At 47.8% G+C, this 19,670-nt stretch overlaps 1 protein-coding gene and 1 long non-coding RNA gene across 2 annotated transcripts; both read left to right on the forward strand.

The window, feature by feature from the left end:
• The first annotated feature begins 1,660 nt into the window (after positions 1 to 1,660).
• LOC135376475 (uncharacterized) lies at positions 1,661 to 2,218 on the forward strand. Its single transcript, XM_064608989.1, has one exon. The coding sequence runs from the start codon at positions 1,661 to 1,663 to the stop codon at positions 2,216 to 2,218; it is 558 nt and encodes a 185-aa protein (XP_064465059.1).
• Positions 2,219 to 10,150: 7,932 nt separating this feature from the next.
• LOC135376479 (uncharacterized) lies at positions 10,151 to 17,631 on the forward strand. Its single transcript, XR_010417702.1, has 3 exons — positions 10,151 to 10,345; positions 10,434 to 10,451; positions 17,572 to 17,631. It is a non-coding gene; the product is annotated as an uncharacterized LOC135376479 (long non-coding RNA).
• The last annotated feature ends 2,039 nt before the right edge of the window (positions 17,632 to 19,670 follow it).

Consider the following 19,670-nt stretch of genomic DNA (forward strand, 5'->3'; position numbering starts at 1 on the left):
AGTACGTGGATTAGTACTCCACTACAGGTACGAGGCAAAGCAAGATTCCACGTCAAACTACAGCATAGAGAGGCTGAACTGAATCTCTATGTCGTAGCTGGTTGCGGCGTAAGCCTGGGAACGTCTGGGAACTTCAGTCACAGGGATTAATACGGTCGCCGCAACAGAGTGTCAAGCCTTGCTGGACGAGTTCAATAATGTTTTCCAGGGCAGGATGGTTGGACATGAAGGAAATCCTATACCTATACTGACGTACAGCGGGATGCTGCTCCGAAATTCCTGAAGAGCACCGTGACCCTTAGCATCAAGACATGATGTTCACAAAGAGCTTAGCAAGCTTCAGGATCAAGGAATTCTGGAACCTGTTTCTTCTTCGCTCTGGGCTACGCCTCTTGTAACTGTGTGCAAACAGGATGGCACACTTCGATAGTGTGTGGGGATTCCGAAGTACTGTGGACGACAGTGGACGACATGCTCGGTATTGTCCAGGGGGGTAAGATATTATCCAAGCTAGATCTTCAGCAGGCCTACCAGCAGCTTCGTGTGGACAGACCCACGTCAGAACTACTTACCTTGAACACGCACAAAGGACTCCTCCGGGTCACTCGCTTACCTTTTGATGTATCCGTGGCTCCGATCGTCTTTCGGAGATGCATGGACACGCTACTCTCTGGATGGGTGGGCTTCAGAGCCTAGTTCGACGGCATTTTAATAACGGGATCCACTAAGGAAGAGCACAGAAAACGTCTGCGTGCAGTATAGCGAGGGTGCACTCTTTTTGCCTCCTGGAAAACAAAAATGTGACGTTGTGCATGAATTATATTCTGCTGTGTAGGGCTGTTTCGACCCACAAATAATCTCATGGGGTGTAAAAGTGATAGAGGCAATTTAGGTGGCTGTCGACATAAGTGGCATCAGTGGTCAGCTTGTGAATTAATTCTGAGTAGTATAGATATGGGCCGTGGGAAAAGCAGGATCACTGGTAGACACATTTATTGACCCTTGGGCCGACTGCGTGAATGGAGGGCTGCCCATGCGCTTATCGTCGCACATTTTTCCACCTGGGCCCACTTCACTCACAAATTTTTTGTGAGCAAACAGCTGTGCGGTGGGTGGTTTACATGCAAGTATAGATATGCAAAGGGCATCCATACACAAAAGTACAAGTGGAAATATATTTATTAATGCCTATGGTGTAATGCCAATCTGTGAAAGGGAAAAATCCAGCTGAAAAACCTGAAACAGAAGAAACACAATACAACACATTCCATATAATAAAGAATATACTTACTTATTACAGGTACAATGCAATAGCATTGAAGACAGGGCCAGGTTTCACCAACGCTGGTTAACTTTGAACCGAGATCAAGGATTACTTAAACTTGAAGTTAACATCAATTATTTTTTACAAACGTTAGTTGATGACGTGATGAATGTGTAGCGGTTCCAGCGCCATCGCCATTCAGCGCCATCGCTATCCTCTCGTGCCGAGCCATTGCCCGCGCGATTTCCGCTGGAATAAAATCACTTATTGAATATCACGCAACATGAAGGCTGTCCCGCCTGTTTCCTTCATTTGGTAACCCGGACGTGAGCTTGACGGAATCTCAACCAACACCTCCGACCATCCCTCCCGGGCAGGACGTTCCATCACACAGTGATGGGGCTCATCAACCTGTACTGCACGCACTCACCGTCAAGATCCCCGTTTTGGCTGGCTGACCCAGTCCTCTGGTTCGCCAACATTGAGGCACAGTTCGCACTCCGCGGTATTACTGCCCAGTTGACGAAATTCTATCACGTCGTTGGAGCGCTCGGGCCAAACGACGCTGCTGAGGTGTGGGACATCATCACCGTTCCGCCCACGAAGCGCCCATACGACGCCCTCAAAACAGCCTTGACCCGTCGTACCACAGCTTCTGAACAAGAGCGCCTCCGCCAGCTGCTCACCGCTGAAGTCCTCGGCGACAGGAGACCCTCCCAACTCCTCTGTCGCATGCAGCAAGTCTTGGGCGATCGTGCTTCAGCTGTAGACGAATCGATTTTGCGCGAGCTGTTCTTACAGCGATTTCCGAACACCGTGCGCATGATCCTCACGACGTCCTCCACTGTGTCCCTGGAAGCCTTGGCGGAGATGGCGGAAGATCATGGATATTACTCCACCAGCCATTTCTGCAGTGTCTTCATTCAGCGCCCCCGTTACCCCCACCTTAGCTGACTTTCAAGCTCTTCGTGATGAGGTGGCGCGACTCACTACCATGATCTCCACCTCGCTTCAGCTTAGCCATCGTCCCCGAAGCCCCAGGCCCCGCAGCCCTCGCCGCGTCGGTCGTTGCCGCAGCCCCTTGCGCCTGCAGTCTACCGACTCCACAGAGTGTTGGTATCACCAAAACTTCGGTGACAACGCCCGCAACTGTCAGCGTCCTTGTTCCCACTTGGGAAACGGGAGCGTCAGCAACTGACGGCGATCTGTCTCGCTGACGCAGCTATCAGCCGTCCACGTCTTTTCTTCATCACCGACCGCTGCTCCGGCACGCGGTTTCTAGTGGACACTGGCGCTGAGGTGTGCGTCATTCCAGCTTCCGCTGACGACATTCGATGCTGCGCATCAACGGGAAGGACGACTAAGTTTCTATTGACCGGTTTGAGCCGGCTTACACGGAAGCCTTCCCGCAGCTAGGCTACACCATTTCTCAGCCCGAAGTGCCTGCCAGTCCCTGCCCTACCGAGTCCATCCGCCAGCTCCCACCACGCCGCCAGCTGTCCTGGGCGCCGGTACTCTGCACACACCATTCATGGACTTCGCCCATTCACTAGGGGGGGGGGGGGGCTGCTGTAGCGGTTCCAGCGCCATCGCTATCCTCTCGTGCAGAGCCGTTGCGGGCGCGATCTCCACTGGAATAACATCACTTATTGAATATCACGCAACATGAAGGTTGTCCCGCCTGTTTCCTTCAAATGTTTCAGCGACAACAACTCCCTTTAGTGAGGCACAGTTAATCGTTAATTGTTATGTTTAGGGCAGTGTGTTTTCGGATAAAACACTGTAAAACCCGTTTTACCCCCGGTTTGCATCATCATCATCATCACTTAGGTTACATCCTGAAAAAAAAAAGAACGAAACCTGAAAATGAGGTGGTGGTGGTGGTGGTGACGTAAAACCGGCTGGCGGTTGTTGGCCTCACGAATATGGGCTGCGTCACGACTGTAGCCAGGATGAGATTGCAAAGGTGCCAACTAAGGTACCAGTACGGCACTGGAGGATGTTAAGCATTGGAGACTCAGGATAGCTGTCCCGTATCTTGTCTCAATCTCAGATGCGTGAAGTGTTTTTATTTTGTATTTTCTACCCGAAAATCAACTTTTCCACCCGATATCACGCGATTTTCAAAAACATAAAACCCGAAAACACAGGACCTTACGTAGGAAGGGAGTTGCCTCAGGACAGAAGCCGCCGATATTTCGAACAGAGACTGTTCTTCTTCTGAGAAGCTTCTTGCTCAGAAGAAGAACAGTCTCTGTTCGAAATATCGGCGTCTTCTGTCCTGAGGCAACTCCCTTCCTACATCTCTACCGGTTCGCTGGATTTATACCCATCTAAGGACCTTATGTATGTTCGATGGGGAACGCCAAAGTACCGCCTTGTTGTATCCGCGATAGAAACTTCGTGAGTGCAGATTATTTCTCCTGCAAACTGTGTAAACATGAACGCATCACTCCCCTCTACAGCTATCGCTTGTCAACACTAGACAAGTTTGCTGACCAGAAAGTAAATTTATCTCTTGCACGAGACACTCTCTTTTTTGATCCCCGCTTTTGGTGAAAGGCATTTCAACGTTGAGGTTGGTCGTCGCAAGGACGCATCTCTAAATGGCATGCCATGAACCTCAAATAAATAGTAAATAGTAGCGATACTAAGTCCCAGTAGGGTTCCAGTAGTAAATGGTAAGATACGTGAAAGTGGGACAGCAGATTGAGAACAGAAGTGCAACATATAATTAAACGAAAACACTTTCATTTTGTGTTCCCTTGCAGTATGTACTAATGCAACTCTCCCCGCATTCGCAAAGGAGGTGGCGGGTACAAGGTATACGAAGCCACAGCCAGCCTGGAAGGCCACGGCCCGCAGAGTAAAAATTACGATGCCAATGGTCTCACAGCGTAAACATTACGAAGTGTATTTGCACGCACATACAGTGTGCGGAGCAAGAGCATGCGCACAGCCGAGAAAAGGGGAAAAATTGCCAGAGTATAGTTGCACATTCCCTGTTTACAAAGGCCCCAGTACTGTCAGAAGCAGTGTATACATCTTCACGAGCTGAGGCGATTTAATCGGCTGAAGTAGAGGTGTAGTCGATAACAGTTCGGCCGTCACCTATGTGCGCGTTTTCGTTGAAAACCTCAGTTATCTCCCTCGTCCATCTATCTATCATGTGCTCGATATGCATCGACGTGCCAAATGTACATTGTATCACCCACATAGCGATCATTATACGGCTTTAGGAAGCGGTTTCCTTTCTTTAAATGTCGTATCTGTCTTAATACTGCAGTATAGACGATATTTAAAAAATAAACCCTATACATCAGGCAGAGCGACGGTAGTCCTTTCATAGGGAATGCTGCTGCTGCTGATGATGATGATGATTAGTATTTTAATGGCGCAGTAGCGACGGAGGCTATAACCATAGGGAATGCAAAAAAGAGAAAAAGCTGGGCGGTAGTGAGAAACAGGTCCGCTCCATACTTTCAATTGTATGTCGTTGACCGTGGGTATATGCATGCGTAACGTTGCTTGATTAATCTTTCCCAACATCGTGTGCAGAATGTCAGAAAGTGCTCGTCTTTAACTCGTTGTCATTATACCATTGGTGTAAATAGGATTAAAGTGGAGGCATCACGCCCTGCGCCGTTTCACCCCTGGGTAATCCTTGAACGATATACGTGCAACTGCTACAGCGAACCATAATCTTGGGGTAAATTACTATCATTGGCCATCGAAATATTCGCTGCTGGTGACCCCAATATCATGCGTTGTCAGAAGCAATATTGCTAATTTTCTGGGTTGTTTAGGGTTGCTGAACGAAGAGAAAAACCAGAGTAACTTGCCGAAAAAGCGCAGCACTGGGCTGCGTACTGTGCTCTTAGTACGATGACCAGGGGTAGCTAAGACAAATTTGGCAAATTTGATAGCTTTCACAATCGGCAGAAAGCTATAATTATTATCTTAATTAACTCAAAACATGATCAGCCTAGAGGGACCAGGAAGACGAAAAGTGTGCAGGATCAGTGAGCCTGTACACACTGCTCTTCCACTCGACTCAATGGCATTTGCTCGCCTGTCTGCCTTCAAGCTTTTCAGTCCCGGCAGATAGGTAGGCAATACCAATGACCCAAACGGCAGTACAGTGAAGTTGCATCCTCGTTGTAATAAGCAAACCCTTGTGCATGATACAGCTGTGTTGCCGTCCATGTTGGCTGTGGCTATCTATGCCTTCTACCCACCAGCTCCTTCGCCACTGCCGGTTAGCTATATTAAGAAAATACGAGGCAAATGAATACAAAAGGAAATTGCTTTCTTTTAATCCTGCGTTCTACTTCTGTTCTCACACTGTTGTCCTATTTTAAATTAGTTTACAATTTGCTAATTACAGACGACTTATCTATTTCTACTATTTCCATGAAGTGCAGTTTAATGCCATGCCTTTGCAAGGTATATCTAAACAGGTAGCGCAACTCACATAGGCCCCTGTGTCTTCAGAATGACACCATGATAGAGACGGTCAGATTGTAAATAAATGACGTCAGAGGTGACGTCAGCAGCACGAATAATAAGTAGTGCATAATTAGTCATGGCACGTTTACGTTCGCGTACTTCGTTTCCGTTCTATTGCCTTTTCCTCACCCAGGCAACAATACCAGACCAGAACACAGAAAAATAAATCATATCAGGTTTAATGAAATATATCCATTTGAAATGCATATAGTTATCACAGATACTGACTGCTCCAAACAGAAAGGCATTGTGATGACCACACAGAAATGAGGAAGGATCACTTAACCCTCTATTCAACACATTTTTCGTGTGACTTGAAAAATATATTTCACATTATTTTTCAATTCAGAGCGTCAAAGTGGGACAGAAAAATAAATATGAAGCCCGAAATCATGTCAGTTATGGCGGTATGGGATGGTGCCAAATTTGGCACTTCGTGCAACTAGGGGTCCATATATTGCACAAACATACCTTCCTGTGCAACTCTATGCATGTTCATGAGACACGTCTATGTCTAAGTGAAAGACATGGAATAAACACATTCAGTGCATGCTTTCGGGATGCATCTTTGCTTGCCAAAATGAGGCCCTCCGCAGCCTTGATAGATGCCATGCTGAGAATATCCGTCTTGTCACTTCCCACTTCCTCTTACACTCTTCGGTATAGCAGCCACGCTACAACAACAGTCAAATCCAGTATGTGGTAAACAGCCGGAAGTACCACTTTTTACAGCGCACTTGAACTCTGTATAGGCCAAAGAGTCAGTCCAGTAGATCCACTCCTCCCATATGCTTGTTGTATTGAGTGACTACACTAGGGCACATGACAGCAACTGTTTCTTTTTCTTTCCTGTTCCCACATGCTTACTGTCATAACGTTTCCGATTTGTGGAACGAAGAAGCCTGGTCCATGGAAGTTTGAGCAATGACATCCAGAACAGTGTCCCAATCAATGCCTCAATTTCTGACTCTTTGAAGCTGGGTGGACAACACTATAGTGGTGCATATATGTTGGTTTCATTCATTTGAGCACCTGAAATGTGAGGGCAAAACACATCAGGACGTAAGAGACGTTACAAACGAATCTGAACACATAATAAGAAATGTGAACGACAACGTGTAAATTTCATACTTTGGGCAGAAAAACCCATCCCAACAGGTCTTATCATCAATAGACAGTGAACGCAGCAACAGAGCACACAGATTTAGACTATCAGTCTGCTTTATCGTTACTAGATGTATCGAAATCCGAATCATCGCTCTTTATTGGCTGTGCTTTCGCTGCAATAGCTCTTTGTTTGGCATAAAACCTTGATGGATCCATCTCATTGAAAATGGCGCTGTATGTTGCACGAACTGCCAAATTCGGCACCAACCAGTCACAAGCTCCGACATTCGGTTTATTGAGTGGGAGACCACAGAAAACTGGTACAGAATGATCATATAATATATACATCACAATACAAAAGAGAATTCAACACGAAAAATCAGCAACCTATCTGTGTTTTCACCACGGTCGCATTGCAAGTTGGCGCTGTCACGCTGCGCTGGCGCTGGCGCTGTCACGCAGTTGTGGCCAACTTCAACTTCTTTCACTTCGGAAGTTCCTCGAAATAGACCTAGACATAGGGATATTTCACGGTGTTCGTTGATGACTACGCTATCTATCTAAATCGTCAGACTTGCTATCTCGCGCGTTTCACGTGAGTGTGGCACGTTTTGGGGTTGGTCCCAAATTTGGGACCTTTCTCACCTAGAGCTATACGTGCACGTAATGATTAGACGTTTGCATTTATTCAATGAGTGGCCATTATAGGTACATTGCAACAAAATATGATATCGTTGTCGCACAGCTGATTCCTGCTAACACTCACGCTATCATGGCCGCTCGTGCCATGATTTTTTTTTTTTTTTCGCGGGGCCAGCAACGAGGGATGCATTGTTTTCATCTGTTCACACGTGTTAATCTTGGTCTACAGCTCCTAGATGTAAACATCGCGTCCTGTTTAACCCAAAAAGTGTACGAACTCCATGTTACAATGCACGGACGCACGGCACGGATACAGAGATGCACGGATAAACACGCCCACTGTGACCCGTGCGCAGGGGAGCAGGATACGGAAATGTACTCGGGTGGTAGATGATTTCGCATATGTGCATGTAATTTATGAACCTATTAGTACTGTCAGGGACACTTCTATCTTTCTACTCGTTTCCGTTGCCTCGCTTCGATAAGCGCCACGCTAGCGGCCAAGGTCGCAAATAAAAAGTGGACTCGTCCAGGGGTGGCCAGGTGCCGACAAGGTATCGCATTGCCGCACGAAGGCGTTGGAAGGACCGAGTAAAAAACAATAAAGAAAAACATAACAAGGGAAAGCAGACGCGATAACAATGCGCGATCTTCTTGCTCCCTACAAAACAAGGCACGGCACGTGATAATGGATTAAGATAGTGGTATAATTCCCTCTCACACCGTCTGCTTTCCTTTTGTTACGTTTTCCTTTATTGTTTTTACACGTTTTTTTCCAATACCTTCGTGCAGCAATGCGATGCCTCGTCGGCACCCGGCCACCCCCGGACGAGTCCACTTTTTGTTTGCGACCTTGCCCGCTAGCGTGGCGCTTATCGGAGCGAGACCACTGAAACGAGTAGAAAGTTAGAAGTGGCCCTGACAGTACACACACAACCCATGAACACGTTGTAAGGTTTTTTTTTTTTTTTTTACGATCGTATATCTACTACGAACACCCAAGATCGATCGCGCCTCATGATGGTAACCTTGCTGATGGATCTGATTTGGTATACAATGATGGAGTTGTTGCATTCGTTGATTTCGTATTTTCGCTTCTTTTCCCTACCAGTTTAGATATACCTAGTGCCCTGTATTGCTGTGTCCTTGCGAAAGCCAACCACATCAAGTATGGCTCGTTCGACTGGGGTTAAAGTGCCTTTCGCAAACATTGGGGATAAAAAAAAAGGAAGAAGTTGCGCCATGAGTAAGAGATAAGATTAGACACGCGCCAGCGATAATTGCGCCTGATGTTGATAAGCGATAACTGCAGGGGCGCCTGATTTATTAAATTTTACATGGTATGTTGGAGAAATAAGGTGGTCGTAGTTATCCGCAGTCCTACTCTGCGGCACGTGCAACATGAAGCCACAGAAATAGGGTGATTCCCCTTACGTGTAAATCTACTTCCAATGACTAATATTGTTATAGGCAGCAGACGGTGCTCTCACTACTCTCACGACACCCTCTGCAGCCGCGGAGTTCGTGTGGTGGATACCAAAGCGAGTTCCAGGAGCACGCAGAAGTTTCACGATACAGTGTCCACAGTGTAAACATGATAAGCCAATCGCCGGATTCCTTTGGAGTGGCTGACGTCACGTTGCTGATATGGCAGCGATACGGAGTCGGAATAGGAGGGCCCCTACGAATATCTAAAACTCCCTCGGGCGATACTTACGCGCTTCCCATCGGACATGCACAACAATTGGGCAGAAGTGCAGTAGTTTTCGCAGCGTTCGCCCTCAAGCGTACTGCATTTTTTTTTAAATATGCTCTCGTGTGTGTCCTATTCAAGCAGGTGTACGCGCACATTCTTCTGAAAACGTACGTGACACCTGCAAGGCAGAGGAATTCCAGGTTGAATATGCTAATCATAAGAAAGCAATGCAATCGCTTCTAATGCTGATGGACAACGTAAACGCCTCCAAAGGATTACGTGGAACCATGGTAACGCAAACGGCGGAGAGTAACTGTTATGCGCGTGGAACAGTCAAATAGACAAACACAACATCAGCTTCAATGCCTTAGAACATGACCATCGTAAGGCATGTGACCAGCAATCAAGCGGTGCTTCTTCAAATCCCGCCGCTGTCTGACTTTTTCGACGACCGCCACAGTGGTAACCAAGTAAAAGACAGCGAAAATTATCCTCTGCTCATTGAGGAGGATTTTGCGGTCGAATAGAGGTCATAATACAGTTGTCTATAAGACACTTTTCAGAAGCTTTTAAACGAAGCAGCGCGGGCGATAACATCGCGTAAGCGTGCATGGGGAGGGGGAGATGATTTTATGATTATTTTTAGCCACAGTGCCTGAGCTGCATCCTTGCGCTGTAGAGGATTTTTCTTTCGATGCGCGACTAAAACGAATCGCTAAAAAAAGCTGAAGGTGTCAATATTCAGAAGCGTCGGAAATAGACCGTTGGAAAAGGCGTATTGTTCGAAGAACAGCTTGGCAACACACCGCCTTTCGATGCAAGAAACACTTGCCTCGGAGCTCGTAGTGGAAATCAAGGCGCCTTTCTTACATTTCAGGTTCATTGCTTTCCGTCTACAAGTAAACACAAACAACATTTGGTACGGTTCTATATTCACGGGAAGTGAAAGAAACAGTGGATCACCGCCCACCGTATGTCTGACGAGACGAAGAAGAAGAAGAGAAAGCTACGACAAGCACTCAGAAGAAGACGACCTAGCCGTGGCGGCATCAACATCAATTGGCTAGAGCTGTGACCTGCCGGGGCTACACGTTGGTTCTGTGCCAAAAAGCCTACCTGAATCATGGGTATGTCGTGTTTCATAGCCGCATTTTCATTTCACATCGATGTTTCGCTGAACTAATTCTCAAAAATCTTCGTCATCGTTCTTCACAGCGGAAAGCGAGATTTCGTGTAAGTAGGAGGTTGATGAACACTTCATCATAAGATACACGGTGAATACGCTATTGTGTACACTCTAAAAACAGTTGCATCGTCGTACACCTTTTTTTGTCAATTTAGATGTATGATCATTAACACAAAAAGACGTACGTCCACATCCATCTTCGAATCGGAAGCGATAACTATATCATTCGTGCAATAGTTGGCGCACAGCGTGCTATGCGGTAACTTTCCATTTTCAGAGTTTATATAAATGCATAGGGACCTATTCCGATCGAACAGAGAGGGGTATAGATCAGTCGTCTGTGCGCCAACCATTGCAACGAATGCCAGGGCTATCGCTTCGGATTCGAAGAGAGAGGGGGCGTACTTATTTTTGAGTCAATTTTCATATATACAAACTGCCACAAAAAGGCGTACGCCCCCCTCTCCTCGAATCAGAAGCAATAGCCCAGCCATTCGTGGTAATGGTTGGCGCACAGCGTGCTATGGAATGAAGTACTGTTTTTGGAGTGCCGTGTTGTAGCCAAGGTATAAAGCAGGCAAGGCCATGCAACGAGTGTTCAGTTTTTAATCCAACTCATTGTATTACAAATTATATTATGATAGTGTTCAGTTCAATGTATGAGTGATGCCAGATCGAAATTTCCTAAATTTTGCATAATATTATTTTTTTCCGCGACAGAACAGAAAATTGGGTTGTAGTTCGTTACCGGGACCATTGCTTTTTAAAAATGAGTGAAAGCGTTTGAAAGGTAAATCTAAAAAAAATAATAATTATAAAGTTGTGTGGTCTAGAACGTTTTTCATGTGCACTTCAACAACACCATCTGAAGCACTTCTAGCGCAAGAGAAACACGGCAACGCAAAGCCCAACGGATCCCGAAGGTGCCGTCTTGCAATAGGTACGGTCGTTGGGTTCGGTTAAAATCCTCACTTTAGTGAGGTTGGGTCAGTTTAGGTAACACAGATTGGGGGTGAGGGTCTGGGGGGCGCCACCCACGCACTAGGCGGTGCGGGCACGAGACTGTGCCTCGGGTTGGTCCTGAAGGCCTTCGTAAAGATGGCGGATCATCGCCAAGAAACGGGCGATAAAATTTAGTTTTTATACGTTTCGTGAGGGTCATTCCTGTTTAATTTCGCTCCTAATTAGCTCCTGCTTCATGTAAAATCATATCGTTTACCTAGTTACTTTCTTTGGCCACAAAAATGCAGTGGCCCCGGTGACGAACTACATCCGAAAATTTTCTATATCTATTCGCAAAATTTCCACTCACTCTTAAAAAATAACTTCACCACATAGCATGATCCTAGCCAACCATCATTCCGAATGACAACGTTCTCGCCCCTGATTTGTTGAAAATGGGAGGCGGGACCTTCCTTGTACTCATTATGTACGGCATTGTACAAAAAAGGCGTACGCCTCCCAGCTTCATCAAATCAATGGAGAGAACGATGTATATGAGATGATGGTTGGCTAGGAGTGTGCTATGTGGAGATGTTCATTTTTAAGAATGATGGAGTTGGCAACGCTGTCTGGCTGCGGCGGCTACAGAATATGCCCCCGGTCACAGTTGAGGTGTATCTGTTCTCTACGCGTCGTCGCAGCCAAGTGGGAGCTCCTCTCATATGGTGTTGATTCGGCAAAGCAATGCGGGAAGGGGACGTTCTAGAAATGTATTTTCTCCGAGGATTGTGTGCTCTATAGGTGACGTACCCTCGACGGCTTTCGCCGACTAGGAGGAAGGATGATGAGAAAGGATGAAAACGTGAGAAATCGTCCTCACGTTTTAATTGCAAAAAAAAAAAAAAAACGCAACATGGATGAACGCTGTTCCTTTTGGGTTACTGTCGCGACAACAGGAACTTTCTTAATTCCGGCGAAGAAAGATTTTTGCACTATGGTACCCCTTTAAAAAATGGTATTTGACTTCTGGAAAGAGAAAGCATTTGCCTGAGTATATATATATCTCGATCCCACTCTTAGCGTTTTCTGCCATAACGTGTCGCAACATGTTTTTGAAAGACCCGTTAAAACGTCCCACAATCCCGTTACTCTGGGGCTGATCTGGTGTGGAAAAACACATACAGACTCCCAGTCGCTTTTGAAACTCTCGTGTGACCTGTGACGTAACATTTGTTCCTTGCTTACAGCATATGAGTTCTGGTGTACCGAATCTCCTGAAATTTCAAGCAACGCTTGGCAGGTTGCTTTCGCTGTCCAAGCTTTGAAAGGAGTCACTTCTGCCCAGCGTGTGCATACATCTACCAGGCATAACGCGTAGCGGTGTCCTCTGGCTGAAGGAGGATCAACAGGGCCTATACAGTTCAAGTATACAGTTTGAAGTGGGCACTCTGGTCGAGCGAGAGGAGTAATAGGAACACGATCCGCCGTACGAGGTCGCGCGAACGTCTCACACTGAGGATAATTTTTGCAATACTTCTTAACATCTGTAACCAATGTGGGCCAATAGAAATAACTCTTTATCCTCTTTTTCTTCCCCACAAGTGACCTCGAGTGGGTCGATCGGGCGCCAATTGCAATACATCGCTTCTGCGTGACTGAGGCAACACCAACTGTCTCTGTTGTTTACCATTAACGACTTCTTCGTGAAATAGCAAGCCATGTTCGATAACCATCCCATGTGTCTGGTTTTCCTCCAGGCGTCTAGAAGTGATACGACATCTCGCTGTTCCTTAGCAAAGCGAGCAGAGCTCCGTGGTTTGGAGAGAGGCATCCAATTCGTCACTGACTTCAGCTTCTTCCGAATCTAGCTTCTGTAGCTGGACTTGCTGTACCAATACATGTGCCCCAGAACTTACGTCGGCCTGACTTTCAATAGCCAAGACCTCATCGGCTCCCTGTCTAGCCTCAGTTGCTATTCTCCGAAGTTCCTCAAAGTCCTGTAGCGTAATCAACGCTCCCACATCATAGGCTAACTCCTCCGTGATAGCACGTGACAACCGCCCTGGCTGGCCTACCCCTCCCTGGTTCCACTTAAAACCAGTTCCCACATAGCGCAAATCAGCTTCAACGGGCGCCCCGAGAGCTCCTGTCAACTACACCTTACCACCTCTTTCTAGCAAACACTCCGACGGGATGTCCTTAGGGCGGCGTACTGTGCGTCAGCCCCCGAACCGACCCTACTATTAATGTACTGCCTACCACAATATCTACCCAGCTGGCGGGATCCTGGGTGTCCACATCCGTCGTCTGCCATACCATTCGCGCACCGACGCCACCCGTGTGCGTCCTGCGCAATTCCGGACACTCCTTACGCATGTGTGCCATTCTTCTACATTCGAAACGACGTCTATCATTGGCGCCCTCACCTCTAGTGTTTCCTGCCAGATCTCTGTGAACCTGACCACATCTCCCATTGTCTCTTCTAGAGAACCCCCAACTAGTGACACTCATGGGCCTACGACTTTCCTGGAAGTTTTGCGCCACTCACTAGTTTCCCCTTGCACCAAATGCACTAACATTTCTTCAGGCATGACTTCGTTCAGTTTGTCTTCCACTATTAACTCCTGAAAAATCTTCACCTTACGACTCTCTAGGCAGGAATTGAAAAGAGTTTCTACCCTGTATTTAAACTGGTTCCACGTTTCATCGTTCGATTTCACCGCTGTTGCGAACTGCTGCTTGTACGTAGTAGCTGTCAACCTCAACTCCTTCAAAATTAAGGATTTCACATCGGCATACGGCAGTAAATCACTAGTGGTTTGCGAAGCCACAAAAGATCGCATCTACTGAATTAGAAAAAGCAGAATAACCGCTCCCGCATCGTCTGAGGAATTTCAAGGGAGTCAAATAAAGTGTCCATAGCATCTAGGCTGGGTATCGGAGTCAACGCTGTCCTTAATACGGCTGCGAATTCCCCCATACGCTTTCGCTCCGCTCCCACAGCGCTCTCGCCCGCACCCTGTGACCGTGCATGCGGAGTTGCCAATCTAAGTCTCTCCAACTCTATCTGCAATTCCAACTACAACTCTTTATCTCTCGGATCGCCGTTCGCTCTAGCTGTACCGCTTTGCACAGTCAACCCCGGCGGTGCGTTCTCCTGTTCGTCCTCCAGAGACGCTCCTGCCTGTCCCGGGGAACGACTAGTATTGAATCCGACCCGTCACGTTCAGGGCCCCACTGCTCCATGCCCCGCGTTCTAACCATGCTCGTCAATCCGGAAGAAAATCAAACAAAGTCCCACTCACACCATTGATAATCTGAAACTGCTGCAGGCGGACACCGACCGGGACACCGGGCGAAGGGGGGAACCCCTATATATATCTTCGCCAGCCACTTCGGATCAGGGCAAATATTCGTGTCATCCGACGCTGGGAGAATGCCAGGCTGCAGAATAGATCCTGTCGACTGCGCCAGTCAAGAATACAGGCTCAAACAACAGCTTTATTACGAGATGATGACTGGCAAGTTTCATCGCCAGGGGCGATACTCTACCCCATTGCTGGTGGCGATGCGGTGATGCGGGGAATGAAATAATGAACCCCTTCACAATAAGGATCGAAGTCCTATGGCATCCAGAAGGGCCAAGAGAGCTTTGAGGGCAGAGCGTTGGTGGGCTGGGTGTGGCCAGGGACCAAGAAATTTTATGAGGGAGAGGGGGTGCGAGTCTAGCTCGTTAAGGGATGCGGAGAGTACGCTTCGGGAAGGTTGGTAGTGTGTGCAATGGAGAAGAATGTGCTCTAGATCTTGTACAGCACCTCAGTGACTGCAGTGGGGAGAGTCACGTTGCCTCAAGCGGTAACGCCTAACGCCACTGTGCTGTGAAAGCCACATCGAAGAGCATTCGATGAACTAATGCGGCATCTTTACGAGAGATATGTCGAGGCATTCGGAAAGCCAGCGCTGGATCAACTCTGCGCAGCATAGCTGGGGGGAGAATGTGAGTGGTCGATTGTCGGGTAGCCAGAGGAGTCACGAGGCGTCGAAGTACGGACCGACGATCGCCTCTCCCGCGCCCGTCTCCGAGATGAGAGCTGCTTCTGTGGCGCTGTCGACCTGTTCATTCCCTTCGACACCGCAATGGGCTGGAACCCATTGGAGAACCAGCCTGTGCCCAACCAACGGTGTGGATGAGCCTCGGATGCCAGAAGTTTCAATTGCTTGCAGCGCAGATGTTGAGTCAGTGAATACGAACCAATGGGGACATGCCGTGGGGTAAAGTGAACGATGTGCTGCAGAAAGAAAAGTATGGCATAGACCACAGCTGTGGATGAGGCTTGATGCGAAAGGCGACGTCCTTCCACTACACTTTCTGGTGGGATGACGAATGCCAACGCAGACTTGCCATTTGGAGACGCGCCATTGGTGTATGTTGTGCAGAGGTAGAAAACTTCGCGTCTACCAGAGCACAAAAATGGGCTCGAAGGACTTGAGGGGGAACCTGATCTCTGCGGTCCTGGAGGTCCGGAAGACGTGCGGAGGTGTGTGGCACAGGCAGAGACCAAAGGGCGTTCGGCGGCGTGACGTCCTTAGCTATGAATCCAGTGACAGTCTAGCGCGTCCTCTGCGCCACGCGATGGAAATCATTTTCAGAACGGTATCGAATTTGCCTGAGAAGTGGGTGACGGGGTATGTGCACACGCAAACGTAGGAAGTGGCGAGCCGTTTCACGCTCACAGAGGACCTCCACAGGGAGTTCACTAGATTCAGCTAGGACTTGCCGTGTTTCAGCCATTTTTGGAACTCCAAGGCAGCGACGGGGGCTTCGGGCAAACAGGGCCCGAAGGGTATTTAACGACGTTGTAGAAATCCTGTGCAAGATTGAAAGGCTCTAAAGAACAGTCGCCCTCACCAAATTCGTGTGAATGGCTAGAAGGTAGCGTTGATCACAGCCCCATCCTAAGCCAGAAAGATGTTGAATAACAGGAAGCTATCGCTGCGCTTTGGTTTCAAGGTGCTTAATGTGGCGAGCCCAGCGCAGGTTCGAGTTCAGGACCACATCAAGGAAGGGATGGGAACGTACAGGCTTGAGCTTCTTTGCACCAACCCAAGGAGGGAAGTTCTCATATCCTTGTGAGTGAAAGGGAGCTCGACGCACTTTTCTGCGATAGGTGCATTCCAAGTCGCGTGAGGTACAGATGGACATTATTTAAGGCTAGCTGCAAAGAGCGCTGAATGACTGGTCGTGAGTTGCCTACTGTTCAAACGGCAACGACATTGGCATACACAGAGAATGCTACTTTACCGCTTATCGATTAGTATCGATTAAGGAATTATCTATTTTAGGCCTCCCATTGCCACGGTAAAACGTGTAGGACTCAGAATGCTCCCTTGGGGTACGCAGGGGTAATACATGTCAGTTGCAGCAGTAATAAACCTTTTAATGATCAGCAGGCCCCAAGTCTCGAGCTCCTTGTTCGTTGGTGCCACGCCCCAGACTGTTGTCGTTGCGGCTCGCGGCCCTTTTCTTCCCTTGGTCACATGACGATCTCGTCGCTGGAGCCCTTCTTCGTCCATACACCTGGCTAGGATGCACAACGCATGGCCTTCCCTCCACGCGGCGGCACCTAATCCGTTTCTTTTCGCTTTCCTTTTGCGTTACAGCTTTCGTTATTTTGCGGGGGCCACGCCGGTCACGGAACTAGCAGTAGGTCTGTACATAACAACTGCCGCTGTAGAAGGCATACGCCTGCCTCTATGGGCGCCCCAGGATTTTTTTCCAGGGGGTTAGCAGGGCAGAATGTTTGGTATTCTGGCAGAATATCTGCGCCCGCAACCACACTGTTATTGCTCAGAAGCACTACGTTTCTGGATGCCAGGGAGAGGGGCGAACAGTCCCCTTGCCCCCCCCCCCACCCCCCACCCCGCGACGGCACCCATGCCTCCCGTTTTCAACAAATCGGGGGCGAGAACAATGTCATTCGCCATGATGGTTGGCTGGGACCATGTTACGCGGTCGAGTGCTATTTGAAGGGTGTAAGGTAATTCAGCCAAGGGGTTTGTTCAGTAGTAGGCTAGTGCTGGTCGTGTATTCATGGGCAGTAAATAAAACTGTTATACAGAGGGGAGAATATAGAGTTAGCCTCAACTGATGCTGTAAGGAAGCCACGACATAAGTCGTTACTTCCAGTGTCGTATCTCTTTTAAAGGTTTTCAAATGTTTTGCAGCTATGTCATCTGTCGCATCAGAAGGACAGTCATCTATTTCTACAGGACAGCAGGAGGGTAAGTTCTGTGTGGAATGGGAATACGATTAGGGGTACACGCCACTCGATATGACATAAATGGCACAAAATGAGATTTTGTTCCCGATTTTGCCATAAAAGACACATATCTTTCATCGCGATTAAAGGCACCGAGGACGTCGGATCATATCACCCGCTTTCGTCTCGTATCGCGTGAAGAGCGATAAAGGAATCAGTTTCAGACGGACAGGATACGTCGCACACATGTGAACCTGCTGCGTGTAGGTACAGTAAGGGGTACTGTGAATGATTCTCTCACGCTTTTGATTAGCAGGAGACATGAACAAACCCCCAACCGTTTGTTTTTCAACAAGCTTTTTATTCAACAAGCGAATGCTTTTCTCACGAGGGAATCGAACGTGAAGCAACCGAACTAATACCCCTGTCACACAGACAGCTTTCAATTCTGATTCAAACCAGTGACTGTTGAACATTCACGAGCGCCATCAAGCGTGTAATGTGTCAATCTGTCGAGAAGCAAAGGATCCAGTGCTCCCTGATTGGTTGCCACGCTAGGTGGCACTACGTGAATGTTCAGTAATCGAAGTGCTGTAGAAGTGCGGCTGTCGCCCATCGTGAAGAGTACAGAACATGTCCGACTTCGGCGCAAAAAATGCCCACCGCTGCCAGAGCACGCTGGTCCACCTCGTAAGTTCTCTTGTGTCCGAGAAAAGCGCTTAGCGACTGGCGTACGGCAGTCAACGTCGTCGCGCTCGCTCTGTCGTCGGCGCTGCGCCATAGTGTAAACAGGCCTTAATAGTCAAGCAGTGAGAGGAGGAACGCGGTGTTGGACAAAACTTTAGAGATCATTTAAAGGAGCATGGAAGGACTTCTACTCGAAGCTCGACTCGAAACTCTATTCCGTTTGTCAAGCTGTCCGTTTGGAGCTACCATCAAAATAATTTCGCTCCCCAATGTATTATAACTACCTATACTACTATTATATTCTACCCACCAGTTAATGAGGAAGTGATCCCTACGTTTCGTATGCAGTTTCTCTTTAATGGCTTTAGCAATCTCGGCATTGATATTTCCATGAATCTTCGTCAATTTAAATGTTCTGCCCATCGTCTACTTTGTAACTGATTATGTCTCATTATTTCCAGATTGTTATTTTGCTTAATCCTGAACTGATATACAGCTGCTATTCAGCTGGTTGTTCGTTCTTCTTTTCCTACGAATTCAATTGTATACTATATCTTATAGTGCACTGCACAGTAGGCTGTTGTTGTCAGCCGTTGGTAGGCGCGATACAAATAAATCCAAACAAACAAACAAACAAACTGCACAATCAAATTTACAAAAACACATAACAAAAATTTACCAAAACGGAGACAGCAGCCGTGACCCTAGTACAGTTCCAAGAAGAGTTACCTGGAACGCGCCTACGACCGGCATGGTGGGTAGAAGTGCAGCGGTTTGTCCGCTTTGCCATGAGACGACGACTTGGCATTACCGTGAGCATTTTGTCCTAAGCGCCGCTGGGTTAGCCCTCTTCACGCTCCGGCGGTCGAAGTGGCGTTTCAGTTAACTATGCTTCCCGCTGTACTGCCCTGCTGTATTGAGCCTGAGCTGTATTGCCTGCTGTATTGAGCTGTGCTGCCCTACACCACGAGTCACGTGAATGGACACCACTAGGTCTTAGGTCTTTTCAGGAGGGAAGGATTTTTTTAATTGAGGTTCACCTGAGGGGTCAACCTCAGTCAGGGACCTTGAGTCAGGTCGGTGACCCTCAATTGAGTTTCACCAAAAAGTGAGGGTCGCCTCAGTGCTTCTTTAAGGAAGAGCACTTGGAGGTGCACTAGTGGTCTTTGAGGAGTACCGATTAGGAGAACAAGCGCTCGAACACACAGGGTTCATGAGTAACAAGATCAGTAAGCGATACCCCAGTGCTTCCCGACAGCGTGCAGCCTCTCTGACAGTTTTCACTGCACAGTTGGTTCAGTGGCTAACAGGTGGCGCCACAATACCGACCTCATCGCTTGCTTTCTGCTACTATAAATTGCACAGAAGCCACGGATA

This window comes from Ornithodoros turicata, unplaced genomic scaffold, assembly GCF_037126465.1.
Source record: "Ornithodoros turicata isolate Travis unplaced genomic scaffold, ASM3712646v1 ctg00001117.1, whole genome shotgun sequence".
NCBI classification, from domain to species: domain Eukaryota; kingdom Metazoa; phylum Arthropoda; class Arachnida; order Ixodida; family Argasidae; genus Ornithodoros; species Ornithodoros turicata.